At 40.1% G+C, this 16,669-nt stretch overlaps 1 protein-coding gene across 1 annotated transcript in view; it reads left to right on the plus strand.

Moving 5' to 3' along the window:
* Nucleotides 1-14,124, plus strand: part of LOC139470417 (uncharacterized) — a 34,751-nt gene extending 20,627 nt beyond the window's left edge. The window contains exons 6-12 of the mRNA XM_071252826.1: nucleotides 611-745; nucleotides 1,602-1,723; nucleotides 3,756-3,978; nucleotides 7,843-8,142; nucleotides 9,511-9,576; nucleotides 12,035-12,138; nucleotides 13,093-14,124. Coding sequence (XP_071108927.1) covers nucleotides 611-745; nucleotides 1,602-1,723; nucleotides 3,756-3,978; nucleotides 7,843-8,142; nucleotides 9,511-9,576; nucleotides 12,035-12,138; nucleotides 13,093-13,977 — 1,835 coding nt within the window. The 3' untranslated portion in view covers nucleotides 13,978-14,124. The remainder of the gene's footprint in view (nucleotides 1-610; nucleotides 746-1,601; nucleotides 1,724-3,755; nucleotides 3,979-7,842; nucleotides 8,143-9,510; nucleotides 9,577-12,034; nucleotides 12,139-13,092) is intronic.
* The last annotated feature ends 2,545 nt before the right edge of the window (nucleotides 14,125-16,669 follow it).

The following is a 16,669-nucleotide window of genomic DNA, read 5'->3' on the forward strand; positions in this document are numbered from 1 at the left end:
CACTCAGACACAGTATACTGACTCTGAGCTGGCCAGTCCTTGTTTTAGCCCCTTAATGCCGAGCGCCAGACAGGATAACAACAAGTACCATCTCTTAACATCTTTTGGTATGACATGGCAGGGGATCGAACCCCGGACCTTCCGCTCTCTGGGCGGATGCTCTACCACTAGACCACGGAGGCGGTCCACAATTTATGTATAACAACTTCCTTGCTTGACAAAGCCCGAAGTGATGCAGGTCTCAGATGTTTACCACTTCAGTGAAACCCACGAGAACGGGTATGGTGCTGACAAACCTAGAAACATAATTGGGGCGAACCTGGATTTGAGCCCACAATCATAGTTTCTGGCGTGCCCAAGGGACGCAACTCTGCACAGCGAATTGCGGCGCCTTAGATGACTGGGCCACCCGTTTCCCCGCTTGATAATGGAATAAGGGTCTATACCGAAACGTTGCCTTTACAGTAAATGAAGAAGTTGTTATCCATAAATTGTGTCTACTTTGTAAAATTCACACATAACACCCATTAACTTCACATCAGGTAACCCTCCTCCATGTTCATGTGGACCTGGTAAGTTGTTGACCATGTTGTTGTTGTTGCTGTCACAGCTGACCACATCATGCTGTCGAGACAGGACCTGCAGATCTATGTAGTTGGATGTAGTGCACTCTGCAACATCGACGATTCTACATCCGAATTTTTCAGAACTCCCTACTCTTCTCCTGAGGTTGCACGAGGCGAACGTAAGTGTTTACTGTTTAATAAGGTGAGATAAGAAGGTATGACACAATGTTCGGGGAACATAAAAGATTTTAAAAAATATCATTGTATGAAATCATTGGATATTATGTCTTACACAGTATGGCATGTTTGTTTGTTTGTTGTTTTACCCTGCACTTAGCAATATTCCAGCTATGTGTATGACAGCATTCTGTAAACAAATCGAGTCTGGACCAGACAATACAGTGATTGACATCATGAGCATCGACCCATGCAATTGAGATCGATAACATGCATCGACCAAGTCAGCGAGCCTGACCACCGGATCCCATTAGTCACCTCTTGCGTATGGCATGTCCTCATCCCTAAGTGAGATGGGGTAGCCTAGTGGTTAAAGCGTTCGCTCGTCACACCAGAGACCCAGGTTTGATTCTCCACATGGGTACAACGTGTGAAGCCATTTTGGCATCCCCTGCTGTGATATTGCTGGAATATTGCTAAAAGTGGCATGAAACCAGACTTTGGGGTTGTCTTTGGCTGTTGATAATTTTGTATTTGCTCAAAATCTTCTCCATTTCAGTACTTTGATTCAAAATAGGCAGGTATCGTTGAACCATGGATAATTTTTTTGTCATTTTTCTCGAAAACTGAGACTGAATATTTTGAACCTGAAGAGGACAACGACGTTGAATGGGATGATGACGCAGACAGTAAGAAAAATAGTGAAAGTCTGGTGATAATCAAATCCAGTTTTATACATCCACGCGGGAGAGAAAAATATTTGGAAGACTTTTGTGTTAGAACTTTACTGTGCTTTTTCTCAATGTCTGGCTCAATATTAAAAGATTCCGAGCCTTTGCTAATGTCCAATATTTTCAGATCATGGCTACAAGACTGATGTGTTCAGCCTTGGTTGTACCATGTTGAGTGCTGCGTCGGGGAGAATACCATATTTTGGCACTCACAGACAACAAATCTGCCTGTCTGGAATTCTACATCAGGTGTGTTTGGCTGCATCCTCAGATTTGGAATTGTTTAATAAGTGAATGTATCTGTGATGATATTCTTATATTATTCATCTACTGACGGAAACAAATAACTATGCTTCATTAGGAGTTCAATCAAAATATACTTATTCTGAAATTAAATAATGTCATGATTCACAATTTGCATGGCGCACAATATTTCATATATTTTTTAAAAAAATCTGCCCCACCCCTTCCACAAAATATCACCTAGTCAGTTCCTCACTGATGCGTCAGTGGTCCTGTACACAAACATGGCTGCAAATCATTTGGACCTTTTTTAACAATTTGGGCATTTCGTTTAAGTGAGATATCAATGAATGTGACCTTGAACTTGGTAAATCTTGCATTGTTTTCATATTTTGCTAACTTTAGCGATGGAAAATATAACTTTAAATGCAAATATTACAAGAATGACATTACATATACATACATATACAGGTATGCATATATATACTGAGAGATTCTCAGAGACTGAAAATAAGGGTGTTTAGTTTAAGAGTTATTTACTAACATGCAACTGTAGACAAGACAAACGATGATGATGATGATGATGATGATGATGATGATGTATGAATAATGATGTAAATAGCAAGAATATAATAAAGGTAACAAACTACCCTGCTACATATATAATTGACCGATCAGGATGAAACCATTTAAACTGACCATCATTACCAAATCATAATTCTATATACACTGATTCACAAAATGGCGCTTCGTTGTTGATGGCAACATCTAACGATCATTATGAGAATAAAAAAAGACAACAGAATCAGCTTCCCACATTAGGAGAGTGGATGACTGGCTTGATAAATCTTTATTAGAAATATTAATGACTTTTTCAATATAATTACAACTTTTTTCATCTTATTGAATATCTGCGAGTACCAGCACATGTCTTGCAGTCCGACTTCGCAGTGTTTTTGCCTCTCACTTCCTGGTATGGCTTATCTGCGGGTCATATCATTTTCGTTCATATTTCAATGGTCAAGTTAATACCTCGGCTTATCTACGGGGACGGCTTATCTGCGGGTCATATCATTTTCGTTCATATTTCAATGGTCAAGTTAATACCTCGGCTTATCTATGGGGTCGGCTTATCTGCGGTCATATACGGTACTCGTGACCTCCCTATTGTCAGTCCAATAACTCCACGGCTATCGGCCGTACCCAGTCACACTTCCCTGAATCTAACCTGTTCCCATCGTATTACCAGACAGTATCTAACAACACTCCCCCACCTTAACATACTAATTTAACCATAGCATTATACCTGTATCTAAAGTATTAACATGTAATTAATGTAACCAAATTATCTGTGATACTGACACTCGTAAACCCTTTCAGCTAATTGTCTCTTCCTGCTAGGGCTGGGACGAGTCCAAATTTACTACCCGGGTACCCGACCCCCTATTACGCGACCCTACCTGGGTACCCACTGCAAGTCTCAAGAGTTGGGAACAAAATGTCTGATCGGTAATTGTTTTACCGCAGCCCAGGCTAAAACTATTTAGATACATGCATCAAACAATCAGATCATGCGTTCACTGACGTTGAATGTCATTAAACAATATATCACATGACTAACCATGGGTCCGGGTAGTCCTGTGGGTACCCGGGTCCTACTCCTTACCCATCCGACCCGAGTTACCCATCCCAGCCCTACTTTCTGCCCACTACCTTTTATTTCTCTGGCTTACAGGGGGCACGGGTGGCCCAGTCGTCTAAGGCGCCGCGATTTGATGTGCAGAGTTGCGTCCCTTGGGCCCGCCAGAAACCAATGATTGTGGGTTCGAATCCAAGTTCGCCCCAATTATGTTTCTAGGTTTGTCAGCACCATACCCGTGCCCGTGGGTTTCACCTAAGTGGTAAACGTCTGAAAACTGCATCACTTCGGGCTATCCTCCCACATTAAGCTGACACGCTGTGATATAACTGGAATACTGTTAAAAGCGGCGTTAAACCCAACTCACTCACTCACTCACTCACTCACTCTGGTTTACAGATTGCCATCGGAGAGTTCCCCGTGGACGATATTCTCCGTGATATGGAAGACCCAACATCGCTGAGGGACATGATATCAGACATGACAAAGTATCCTCAAGAGGAGAGATTATCTGTTGAAGACCCAACATCGCTGAGGGACATGATATCAGACATGACAAAGTATCCTCAAGAGGAGAGATTATCTGTGGATGAGCTCTTACAGAAATACTACAGTCACGGAGGTGAGAGGGAGGGGGGATATGTTACAAGTTATTTCTTATGTACAGGACCTGTGAAGACCCGGGGTAGAATAGGTCTTCAGCAACCCGCGTGCTTGCCGTAAAAGGTGACTGCTTGTCGTAAGAGGCGACTAACGGGATCGGGTGGTCAGGCTCGCTGACTTGGTTGATGCATGTCATCTTATCCCAATTGCGGGGATCGATGCTCATGATCTCAATCATAGGATCGTCTGGTCCAGACTCGATTATTAACAGACTATCGTCATATAGCTGGAATATTGCTAAGTGCGGCATTAAACAACAAACTAACCAAACAACCAACTTTTATGTACAGTCAGCCCTGGGTATTATGGCCCTGGTAATAACACCTAAGGCTGCCAGAACTGATTTCCCACCATTAAAACTCCCTGGAAACAATGCCAAACTAGTTATAACGCCACCATCAAACTTTCTCAAAACAAATGTTACAATTTCCTGCTTATAATACCAGTTTTCTTTAGACTCGTTTCACTGGAAATGAGTTTCACTCCTTTTCTAAATGACTGGCCCGAGGAAACTCATTCCTCTCTATGAATGGATATTTTTACACATTACTCATTATCATATCAGAATGATGAGATCTGATTGGTCCACGTGACCTTGATTATATACTGTGTATCCCACCTTGGAGGGGAATACATTTCGTAGCTGGGGAGTAAATCTCATACCTTGCCACAAGCAAGTCAGGGTGCACATGGATTCATGAGAGACAGAATACTTTATAACCCGCTTCAAAGCAAAGAGCTGCACGCTTTTTCCGAGTCTGAGATTTTAATTTTTGTATATTGATATGAATTCATTTAATATCTTTGGCTGCTCTGTTTATATACGTTCGAGTAGCTATCCATCTCTCAGAAATAGAGTTTAGGAGATCTACTACAGATGGCAGATCTAACAGCAATTCTTGTTTCCCCCGAGCTCAGACTGGGGTGTGGTCTTCACAGTGAGAAGCTTATCCCCTTTGTAAATGGCAAATCTCATAAGCCAAGATGTTTCAAACACGTCCGTCATATACGTTATGTAGAATATGACGCTAATAAAAAAAACATGGATAACTTGTGTAATATTTGCGGGGTGGTTAAAAAGGGCTTTAAGAAATGGAGAAGAGCTTACCACACCATGTGCTGTTTATGTCAGATGATGCCCATAGCCACGTGGTCCCCGAGGAGTTGTCACATGTCAAGGTCAACTTTCTGCGTCCAACAACGACCAGCCATCTTCAGTCTCTAGATGACTTTTGTTACATTTGACCACTTTCTAAATGGCATTGTGTGTACGTTCAGACAAATACCGAAAATGGCATCTTAATCACCTAATTGAGTGTATTGACAATCAACAACTCCCCCCCTTGTTTTGTGGAGGGATGGATAATACACTTTTCAACTTCTGAATCCCATGATTTTATTTGTTCGTTTGTTGTTTATCGCCATACTAAGCAATATTCCAGCTTTATGACGGCAGTCTGTAATAATCGAGTCTGGACCAGATAATTCAGTGATTGAAATCATGAGCATCGATCCACACTATTTTGATATGATGACATCAACCAAGTCAGCGAGCCTGACCACCGAATCCCGTTAGTCGCCTCTTACGACAAGCATAGTTACCTCCTATAGCAAGCATGGGTTGCTGAAGACCTATTCTGCCTTGGATCTTCACGGGTGAATCCCATGAATGTTTACATGTTGATATGTTGATCATTTTCCATGTGTTTGTCACATTTATTTGTGTAGATGAACATTTTCCACTGGCTTAATAAAAATAAATAACAGAAGATATTGATGTTATCAACTATGATTTGAAGTGTGCCCTGGAACATCTTGTAACCTTGGCACCAGGGTTGTTACCATTCTCTCACGTATTCAGTGAATCAAACCGTATCCTGGAACATCTTGTTACCTTGGCACCAGGGTTGTTACCATTCTCTCACGTATTCAGTGAATCAAACCGTATCCTGGAACATCTTGTTACCTTGGCACCAGGGTTGTTACCATTCTCTCACGTATTCAGTGAATCAAACCGTATCCTGGAACATCTTGTTACCTTGGCACCAGGGTTGTTACCATTCTCTCACGTATTCAGTGAATCAAACCGTATCCTGGAACATCTTGTAACCTTGGAACCAGGGTTGTTACCATTCTCTCACGTATTCAGTGACTCAAACCGTATCCTGGAACATCTTGTTACCTTGGCACCAGGGTTGTTACCATTCTCTCACGTATTCAGTGAATCAAACCGTATCCTGGAACATCTTGTTACCTTGGCACCAGGGTTGTTACCATTCTCTCACGTATTCAGTGAATCAAACCGTATCCTGGAACATCTTGTAACCTTGGCACCAGGGTTGTTACCATTCTCTCACGTATTCAGTGAATCAAACCGTATCCTGGAACATCTTGTAACCTTGGCACCAGGGTTGTTACCATTCTCTCACGTATTCGGTGAATCAAACCGTATCCTGGAACATCTTGTTACCTTGGCACCAGGGTTGTTACCATTCTCTCACGTATTCAGTGAATCAAACCGTATCCTGGAACATCTTGTTACCTTGGCACCAGGGTTGTTACCATTCTCTCACGTATTCAGTGAATCAAACCGTATCCTGGAACATCTTGTTACCTTGGCACCAGGGTTGTTACCATTCTCTCACGTATTCAGTGAATCAAACCGTATCCTGGAACATCTTGTAACCTTGGCACCAGGGTTGTTACCATTCTCTCACGTATTCAGTGAATCAAACCGTATCCTGGAACATCTTGTTACCTTGGCACCAGAGTTGTTACCATTCTCTCACGTATTCGGTGAATCAAACCGTATCCATTCATAAATTGAATTCGTTATTCGTGGCCACTAGAATCAAATATTCGTGAATATGCAATCATGTGCATTTACATACCGTGTATCTAAAGATATCCATGAGAACATATTATATGCATAGACAACACTTTTATAATATTTAATTTGACAGTATTGTGGTATATTAATGTATAATATGTCAATAATTAACAAACCATGTCAAATAATTTATGTCGTTATTGTTTCACTGAATATAACAGGTAATACATCAACTGCTGACTTGTTATTGAATTTGTGAATTAATATTTGTATTTGTTACCCTATATTTGTGATAGGAATTGTATTCGCCTCATAGTGTATTCATTGCATCCCTACTTGCCACTATGATCAGCACTAAAATACAAGTAATTTCTAATCCAATCTCATTAAAATCAGATCTTAGTTCTCGCTACCACTAAACAAAGATCTGAGGACATCCCATTAAGGGTCATGTCAGACCAACCTTGCGTGAACTTTGACCAACCAATGGAATGACCAATCAGAAGGCAGCTTTCTCATGCTTTATGGCACAAATTTCAAATTTGCAACTACGCTTTGAAGCATATTTTGACAAATTCTCGATTACAAATTTGAAACCTGAACAAAACAACATTCTGGAAAGACTAATAGATGGTCTAGATTGTAAGATTCAGTTGTTAGACCCGTAACTATCGTTCGGAATACCCCATGTTAAAGTTTTCGAGATTGCATGATTAGAAATCACATTCTGACTGTCACTTTCATAATCTGGTAAGTGACGCATTGATTGGTCGGATGAAAGGTCGTTCTGACATGACCCCTTATGGGATGTCTTCAGATCTTTTTTTAGCGTAGCGAGAACTAAGATCTGATTTTAATGAGATTGTTTGTAACCCTGTTGCTAATCCTAGATTTGTCCTAAAGTCCCTGATATTTTGGAAATCACAGCAACATTCATCTACATTGATTTTTGTATCGCAAAGTTGTGTTTTTCTGCATGTTTCGTGTTCACAGAACCTCCGTGGGAAAGCTGGTATTACCAACCAGAAAGCACAGCGCCACCTGTTGATCAGTATGGCAGAACCCCAGAACCAACAGTTCCAAGGCCACCCCTGTCTGATGTACCCATCTCAGTGAACTTACCAAGTGCCGAAATCTTGGAGGGGTCTTCAGACAATGGAGACGAGGAAGGAGAAGAGGAAGGAGAAGACGAAGGAGTAGCGCTGCCTCCAAAACCTCCCTCAGATCATTTATCTGACAGTGGGAGGCAGACTACATCTGACGTCTTGTCAGGTCCTCCCACTGGATTGAATGGTAGGTCTTATTGATTGGTTGGTCGGTTGGTTGTTTAACGCCGCACTCAGCAATATTCCAGCTATATGACAGCTGTCTGTAAATAATCGAGTCTGGACCAGACAATCCAGTGATTGATATCATGAGCATTGATCCACGTAATTGGGATCGATGACATGCATCAACCAAGTCAGCCATCCTGTAAGTCGCCTCTTATGACGACGCCTTTTACGACAAGCATGGGTTGCTGAAGACCTATACTACCCCGGATCTTCGTGGGTCAGGCGTTATTGAAAGCTCCCTTCTTCCAAGTTTGTGAAAGATGTCAATGACCAACGGTTTGATATTCTTGGGGGTAACTCTGGAATTTCACCGTAAAGATTTTATCCCAGAAAATGCTTACAAAAAATAATTGTGCTGCTTGCTGTTGAAAAAAATGCAATCTCATTCAAATCAGATCTTATTTCTCGCTATCGCTAAACAAAGATCTGAGGACATCTATTACGGGTCAAGTCAGAACGACCTTTCATCCAACCAATCAGAGCGTCACTTACCAGATCGTGAAAGTGACAGTTGGAATGTGTTTTCTGATCATGCAACCACGAAATATTTAACATGGGGTATTCCATCTATTAGCCATTCCAGAACGTTCTTCTTATCAGTTTTAACATTTTTAATCGAGAATACGTCAAAATATGTTTCGAAAGTCGTCACAAGTTTGAAACCAGTGTTGTAAAGCTGGAGAAAGCTGCCTTCTGATTGGCTTATGTCAATTTCTTGTCAGTCATTTCATTGGTTGGTCAAAATTAACGAAAGGTCGTTCTGACGTGACGTGACGTAATGGGATGTCCTCAGATCTTTCTTCAGCGGTAGCAAGAACTAAGATCTGATTTTAATGAGATTGAAAAAAAATGATAATTGTCCACCACGCATCAACCAAGTCAGCGAGCTTGACCACCCGATCCCGTTAGTCGCCTCTTACGACAAGCATTGTCACCTTTTTCGGCTAGCATGGGTTGCTGAAGACCTATTCCAGTCCAGATCTTCACAGGTCTTTGTGATGGAGTTAGGTCACACGTATTCTAATGCTGGAGATGAAGCTGATGGAGATAAGATAAACATGTTAAGAAATTTCTTTTTCTTATGTTGCTTATGATTGATTCCAATGTGAACCATGGCATCACCAAGGCAGACTGAAAACACTCCCGACCTTATAAGAGTAAACATATTATTATGTGTATGAAACTTTTTATAGAATGGAGATTTGTTAAACATGACAATTTTTCACACTAATGAGCACTAAACAGCCACACTTTACTCCATTTTGTGTCTAATGATCATAAGATTGAATTGGATGTGTGTTGAAGACTCAACAATTCACTTCTTCAGATATTGCGGAGACAGAGGCAAATAATCTTGGGATCCCTTGCAATCCTGGGCCCACATACCCAGAAGGTAAGGCAAACCCCATGTTAGTTAAAATACACCTGGAAAATAGTTAAGCTGCACCACTTCTTTATTTTGATATGTCACAAACTCTAAGCATCTTTATTCTTCATGAAAATTCATGCATAAGGGACCAGTCATTTATTATTGGGGTGGGGTTGGGGGTGGTGTTGGGGGTGGGGGTGGATGGGGTCAGATTGGTCTTGTGACTTGGTTTTAACATATGCTTTAACATAGACTTACGACAGACATAGCGCTACCACTGACCAACTCCTATACTTTAACATAGACTTACAACAGACATAGCTCTACCATTGACCAACTCCTATGCTTTAATATAGGCTTACGACAGACATAGCTCTACCATGGATCAACTCCTATACTTTAAGATAGACTTACGACAGACATAGCGCTACCACTGGCCAACTCCTATGCTTTAACATACTCATAATACTGCGTCTTTTTATGTTAAAGTATAGCAGTTGGATGGTCATAGTGCTATGTTTGTCGTAAGTCTATGTTAAAGTTTAGGAGTTAGATGGTCATAGTGCTACTTGTGTCGTAAGTTTATGTTAAAGTATAGGAGTTAGATCGTCATAGTGCTATGTGTGTCGTAAGTCTATGTTAAAGTATAGGAGTTAGATGGTCATAGTGCTACTTGTGTCGTAAGTTTATGTTAAAGTATAGGAGTTAGATCGTCATAGTGCTATGTGTGTCGTAAGTCTATGTTAAAGTATAGGAGTTAGATGGTCATAGTGCTACTTGTGTCGTAAGTTTATGTTAAAGTATAGGAGTTAGATCGTCATAGTGCTACATTTGTCGTAAGTCTATGTTAAAGTATAGGAGTTAGATCGTCATAATGCTATGTGTGTCGTAAGTCTATGTTAAAGTATAGGAGTTAGATGGCCATAGTGCTACGTTTGTCGTAAGTCTATGTTAAAGTATAGGAGTTAGATGGTCATAGTGCTTCGTGTGTCGTAAGTCTATGTTAAAGTATAGGAGTTAGATGGTCATAGTGCTTCGTGTGTCGTAAGTCTATGTTAAAGTATAGGAGTTAGATGGTCATAGTGCTATGTTTGTCGTAAGTCTATGTTAAAGTTTAGGAGTTAGATCGTCATGGTGCTACTTGTGTCGTAAGTTTATGTTAAAGTATAGGACTTAGATCGTCATAGTGCTATGTGTGTCGTAAGTCTATGTTGGTGTATTGGAGTTAGATGGTCATAGTGCTACTTGTGTCGTTAGTCTATGTTAAAGTATAGGAGTTAGATGGTCATAGTGCTACTTGTGTCGTAAGTCTATGTTAAAGTATAGGAGTTAGATGGTCATAGTGCTATGTTTGTCGTAAGACTATGTTAAAGTATAGGAGTTAGATGGTCATAGTGCTTCGTGTGTCGTAAGCATATGTTAAAGTATAGGGGTTAGATGGTCATAGTGCTATGTGTGTTGTAAGTCTATGTTAAAGTATAGGAGTTAGATGGCCATAGTGCTACGTTTGTCGTAAGTCTATGTTAAAGTATAGGAGTTAGATGGTCATAGTGCTATGTGTGTCGTAAGTCTATGTTAAAGTATAGGAGTTAGATGGTCATAGTGCTATGTTTGTCGTAAGTCTATGTTAAAGTATAGGAGTTAGATGGTCATGGTGCTACTTGTGTCGTAAGTCTATGTTAAAGTATAGGACTTAGATCGTCATAGTGCTACTTGTGTCGTAAGTTTATGTTAAAGTATAGGAGTTAGATTGTGATAGTGCTACATGTGTCGTAAGTCTATGTTAAAGTATTTGATTAAATGGTCATAGTGCTACGTTTGTTGTCAGTTTATACATGTACTATACTCTAGTATAGACTTACCACAATCTATCAATACGATACCTTTGTGGAATGGACCTCAGTTGGAGTGCAATGAGGTATCATTACAATGCCGAAGTTTACATATTGATTCGCACCATTAAAGAATATCCTACGGAAAACTTCATCCAAATGGCCCAAGGAAATATTTTTGTTTCATGTCATGACAAAGTTTAAGGTCATGACATTAGCTTTGCTATCTATACCATTTGTAGTTACATTTTCTAAGAAAAATATTGATGCTTTTCCCACGAATTATTTTTTTTTTCTCTATAACATGGCCTTAGTACATTGTAAGGCTTGAGTCACAAGGGTATCATTGCTAAACATGGTTCTATTGATGGCAAGTTTCTAAGATAGATCTACCTATATGCATCTTTATATTGCATTATCTTAAGTCATAAAATGTAAAAAGATCAAGGTCATTTAGATTTCTGTGAAAAATGGTTGTGTCATTCAATACCTGTCACTGCAAGATGTTCTTGTAAAATCCCATGACGTGGCAGTTGTTGCATCTCAAGTAGTTTTACTGAGCAAGGTCAAGTTAATGGTACTCTCACTCATTTATTGTACTGACCAAAGTGTTTTGCAGGAACATTTAGCTGATACCAAATGTTTTGCAGAGTGCTACACAATTGAAGTGAAGGAAAATGAAAGGGTTGTTTGTGAGGTGACATGCCGACCCAACTCCCTTGGCAGAGATCTTCATTCATATGTGAGACAGAAGGTGGGTTGTGCGGCAATGTGTCCAATGTGCTTATCATAGTGAATGAGTGAGTGAGTTGGGTTTAAAGCCGCTTTCAACAGTATTCTAGTTATATCATGGCGTGTCAGCTTAATGTGGGAAAGCTTGTATTGATGCAGGTCTTAGACATTTATCACTTTGGTGAAACCCTCAGGCACGGGTATGGTGCTGACAAACCTAGAAACATAATCAGGGCGAACCAGGATTCGAACCCACGATCATAGGTTACTGTTGTGCCCAAGGGACACAACACTGCACAGTGAATTGCGGCACCCGTGCCCCCTTATTATAGTGAGTGAGTGAGTTAGGTTTAACGCTGCTTTTAACATTATTCCAGTTATATCGCGGCGTGTCAGCTTAATGTGGGAGGAAAGCCCGAAGTGATGCAGGTCTCTGACGTTTACCACTTCGGTGAAACTTACAAGCACGGGTACGGTGCTGACAAACCTAGAAACATGATAGGGGTGAACCGGGATTCGAACCCACAATCATAGGTTTCTGGCATGCCCAAGGGACGCAACTCTGCACAGCGAATCGCGGCACTCTGATCCACTCAATGTACAGGAGATGTGTGGCAGTGATCAATGCTAATGGTGGTCATACCAGGTATTGACCCGAATCTGTGTAAGCCCTTAACATTTGAAAAGAACAATTATGTCATCTGCCTTTTAATAAATTAAGTGTGTTCAGTCAAATTTTTGTCAATCTTGCCCTATTAGTATTTCTTGTCTTTACTGTTGAAAATAAATAACATGTATACTGCATACTCGACTTGCGTTTTTTTTGTGTGCGAGTATAGATGTATAAAATTAAGTATTACATTCATCAAAAATGAAATGATAGGTCTGTCTCCTACAGGCAGAAAAGGTCTGTCTCCTAAACTATGATATATATGATTAGTGATAGAAATATAATACTGATCAATTGTCATTTCAGATGAAGGTTGCATGCATGCTAAAATATGAGAACAAGGTGATACGTTTTGATCACAAACTCCAACACCTGTTTCTTCAGAGGAGTGTGACAGTCACCATGGAAAGGATTGTACCAGGCAAGAGACTTGTTCCCATAGATGCAGAACAAAGGAGTACAGGCAATTCAGATGAAGCAGATTTTGTACATCAAATAGGTATTCCAGAGTCTTCGACTATCACAGATTCAGATCTTCAAGATGACATGTCCTCTCTCACAACCATGACTGGGGATATCCCTATGTTGACAAGGAGAGAAGTCTTGGAGACAGAGCAATGTCAAGAGGGTGGAGGTGGAGAACCCTTGGTAGCAGAGCAAGGTCAAGAGGGTGGAGGGGGAGAACCCTTGGTGGCAGAGCAATGTCAAGAGGGTGGTGGTGGAGAACCCTTGGTGGCAGAACAATGTCAAGAGGGTGGAAGTGGAGAACCCTTGGTGGCAGAGCAATGTCAAGAGGGTGGAAGTGGAGAACCCTTGGTGGCAGAACAATGTCAAGAGGGTGGAGGTGGAGAACCCTTGGTAGCAGAGCAATGTCAAGAGGGTGGAAGTGGAGAACCCTTGGTAGCAGAGCAATGTCAAGAGGGTGGAAGTGGAGAACCCTTGGTAGCAGAACAATGTCAAGAGGGTGGAAGTGGAGAACCCTTGGTAGCAGAGCAATTTCAAGAGGGTGGAAGTGGAGAACCCTTGGTGGCAGAGCAGCAGCTGGAAGGTCATCCTTGTAAAACAGATGGACAGAATGATGGGGATGACTCAGGTTGTGTGTCTAATTTAGAAATCACAGATCTGTCCATTTCTGACACCAGTCAATTCAGTGAAGATGCTTCCTCTCCTATGAGTGATAAGGCCTTCTGAGTCTTGAGTCAGTCTCCAGTGGAAACATCTGCTATACCGATAATCTGCCATTTAGGGACCAACCGTTCGATATTCTGGGGAGTAGAAGGGGGAATCTGATTTTTTTAAAATTCTGCTCCAGAAAACAAATTGGAAAACAAAATTGTACCCAGGCTTTATTGAAATTATTCATTTGCTTGCTCGACCTCGTGGAGGTAAAAAATATATAGTTGACCTTTAATGTTTCGGTGAAATGACCCCAAAAATATCCTATCTCAAACAGAAGTGCAGGCTCTCCCCAGAATATTAAATCGTAGGTCCCTTACAACTTGCACAAAGAAGCTGATATTTTAGGTCCTTGTTTTATGTGCTGTTATGATCACACCTCAGTTTGTTCAAGAGGTTCGAATCTGATTTTCAGTATGGCTGCCACATTTGTTCAAATACATAATGAATTTGCTTGGTCATGGTCATAGGTCATGTGGACAAGGCACCTGATCCCGGATCATCAGGTCTGTGGTTCGATTCCTATCACGTGATTCAATGGGGTATGTTGAAAGGATGACTAATTTGTTAGAGCATTCTAGTATCATCAACAAAAGTTGATTGTCACATATTAGTACATTTGATATAATGAATGTAATTTTAGCATGAGCGGTGATTAATATTTTTTTTATATATATACTTTTACAAACTGTGATTGTATATGAAGTCATTAACTACACTGCCATTCTCACATTCCCAAAACATGAACATTGTTCAACAGACTAAAAAAATAGCTGTGTAACTTATATAAAAGTAATTCATAAAACATTTCCATAAATATTACAAGAGTATTTGTAGGAGATATGCAGACATGATAAATGTGTGTTATGAGCCATATTTCCATCAAGTCAAAACTGATATTGTTCTCATCCATTTGACCTCGCTCTATCAGATAGGTTATTCCTCCAGGGAACACAAGTGACATGGTTGTATTCAGGTTCTGGGAACTCCCATGACAGAATTACATTGAAAAAAGTCCTTTGGGAAAAAAATAAAATCTTCTTAAAAAAATAAAAAAATGTATCAGTCCTCTTTAGCAATTTTTTAAATTCCCAGTTCAAGACCAGGAAGTCATTCTTTTAAATGCCAAATTTGTTAAATCTGCTGTTCGAGGGCTGGTAAAAAAGTTCTAAGCCTGACGAACAAAATTAACAATTGTGAAAGTGTTTTTAATTTTATTTTTCAACATAATCTACCTGCTGTTCAAAAAACTTCTCATATTGATAATGCCAAATCTGTTAAATCTGCTAATCTAATTTTTTCTCCTTTGGTCTTACTCTCCAAATGAAAATGAGGTTAGTGTGCATTTAGTTATGCTAAACACACTCGATAACTACTGCTCCAAATTCACACTGTACTACATATAGGGGGTTATACAGAAATTAACTGTGTTCAGTGTTTCAAATAACTAGACGATTAATAGTATTCACTTTTCAATATATTTAATCACATATGTATAATTTGGTTTATGTATAAGAGAACATAATATGTATGTTAGGGCTTCGGATGAGTCCAAATTTACTACCTGGGTACCCGACACCCTATTACCGGGTCCTACCTGGATACCCGCTACAGGTCTCAAGAGTTGGGTACAAAATGTCAGAATGGGAATTGTTTTACCGCAGCCCTGGCAAAAACAATTTAGATACATGATCATGTATACACTGCAGTTGATAGACGCTTTATCCTTACTCGAACATATAAAAGTCAGAACGAATGCCTGCATGGTGAGTAAGAAATGTGAACATTAGCTCTACGCGTAGTGTAACCATTGAGTTTTATTGTTAATGTCATTAAACACGTGACTAACCACGGGTCCGGGTAGTCCTGTGGGTACCCGGGTCCTACTCAGGACCCACCTGACCTGAGTACCCGAGTTACCTGTCCCAGCTCTAATGTATGTATATATGTAAATGTTTTTTATGATTTCCCTCAATTTCTAACATGCAGTCACATTCCATTTATAATGCCCATCAGTGGTATGGCACCCTCAACAAAGTAACAATGCAATGTTGTTATAGTTTAAAGAACGTTGGGGCACGTCTTTCATTTGTCTTTGCTGTGATTGTGTCGGCATCACAGCTTCACAGACTGTTTTGTTGTTAGAACACTCCCATACTGGATTGCTTGGTCCAGACCCGATTATTTACAGACCGCTGCCATATAGCTGGAATATTGCTGAGCGTGGTGTTACCCCAGAAACAAACAATATTACAGATAACAAATAATTCTTTGCTCTGAATCTCCTCAGGGTTGTTCCAGTTTAATGATAAAACTGAGGTATTCCAAGATAGACATAAGAAATACTGATTGACTTTAATGTGTGATACATTTTGACTGAAAGCCACAGTTTCTCCGTACTGGTAGAATTTAACACAACTGAAATCCTTCACCATGGTAACTTATCATTCCTACTCAGGACAGATTAATATATTTTTGTATTTAGTATTGTTCAAAGGATCCATACATTATGTTTTCTAGAAAATGTCCGACTGATAATACATGTGTATGTGTATTTCAACATTTTGTGTTTGTATTTTTGTGAAATCTGTTATTTCAAGAAAGTTTAAAGAAGGAATTGTCTGTAAGAACTTTGAACACCTCCTTAAGTTTGGTGTGTTGACCATCATTATCTGTAAAGACATAAGAAGGCATAACGTGGGTGAGG

This window comes from Haliotis cracherodii, unplaced genomic scaffold (genome assembly GCF_022045235.1).
Source record: "Haliotis cracherodii isolate W230 unplaced genomic scaffold, xgHalCrac1.p SCAF_20, whole genome shotgun sequence".
Lineage (NCBI taxonomy): Eukaryota > Metazoa > Mollusca > Gastropoda > Lepetellida > Haliotidae > Haliotis > Haliotis cracherodii.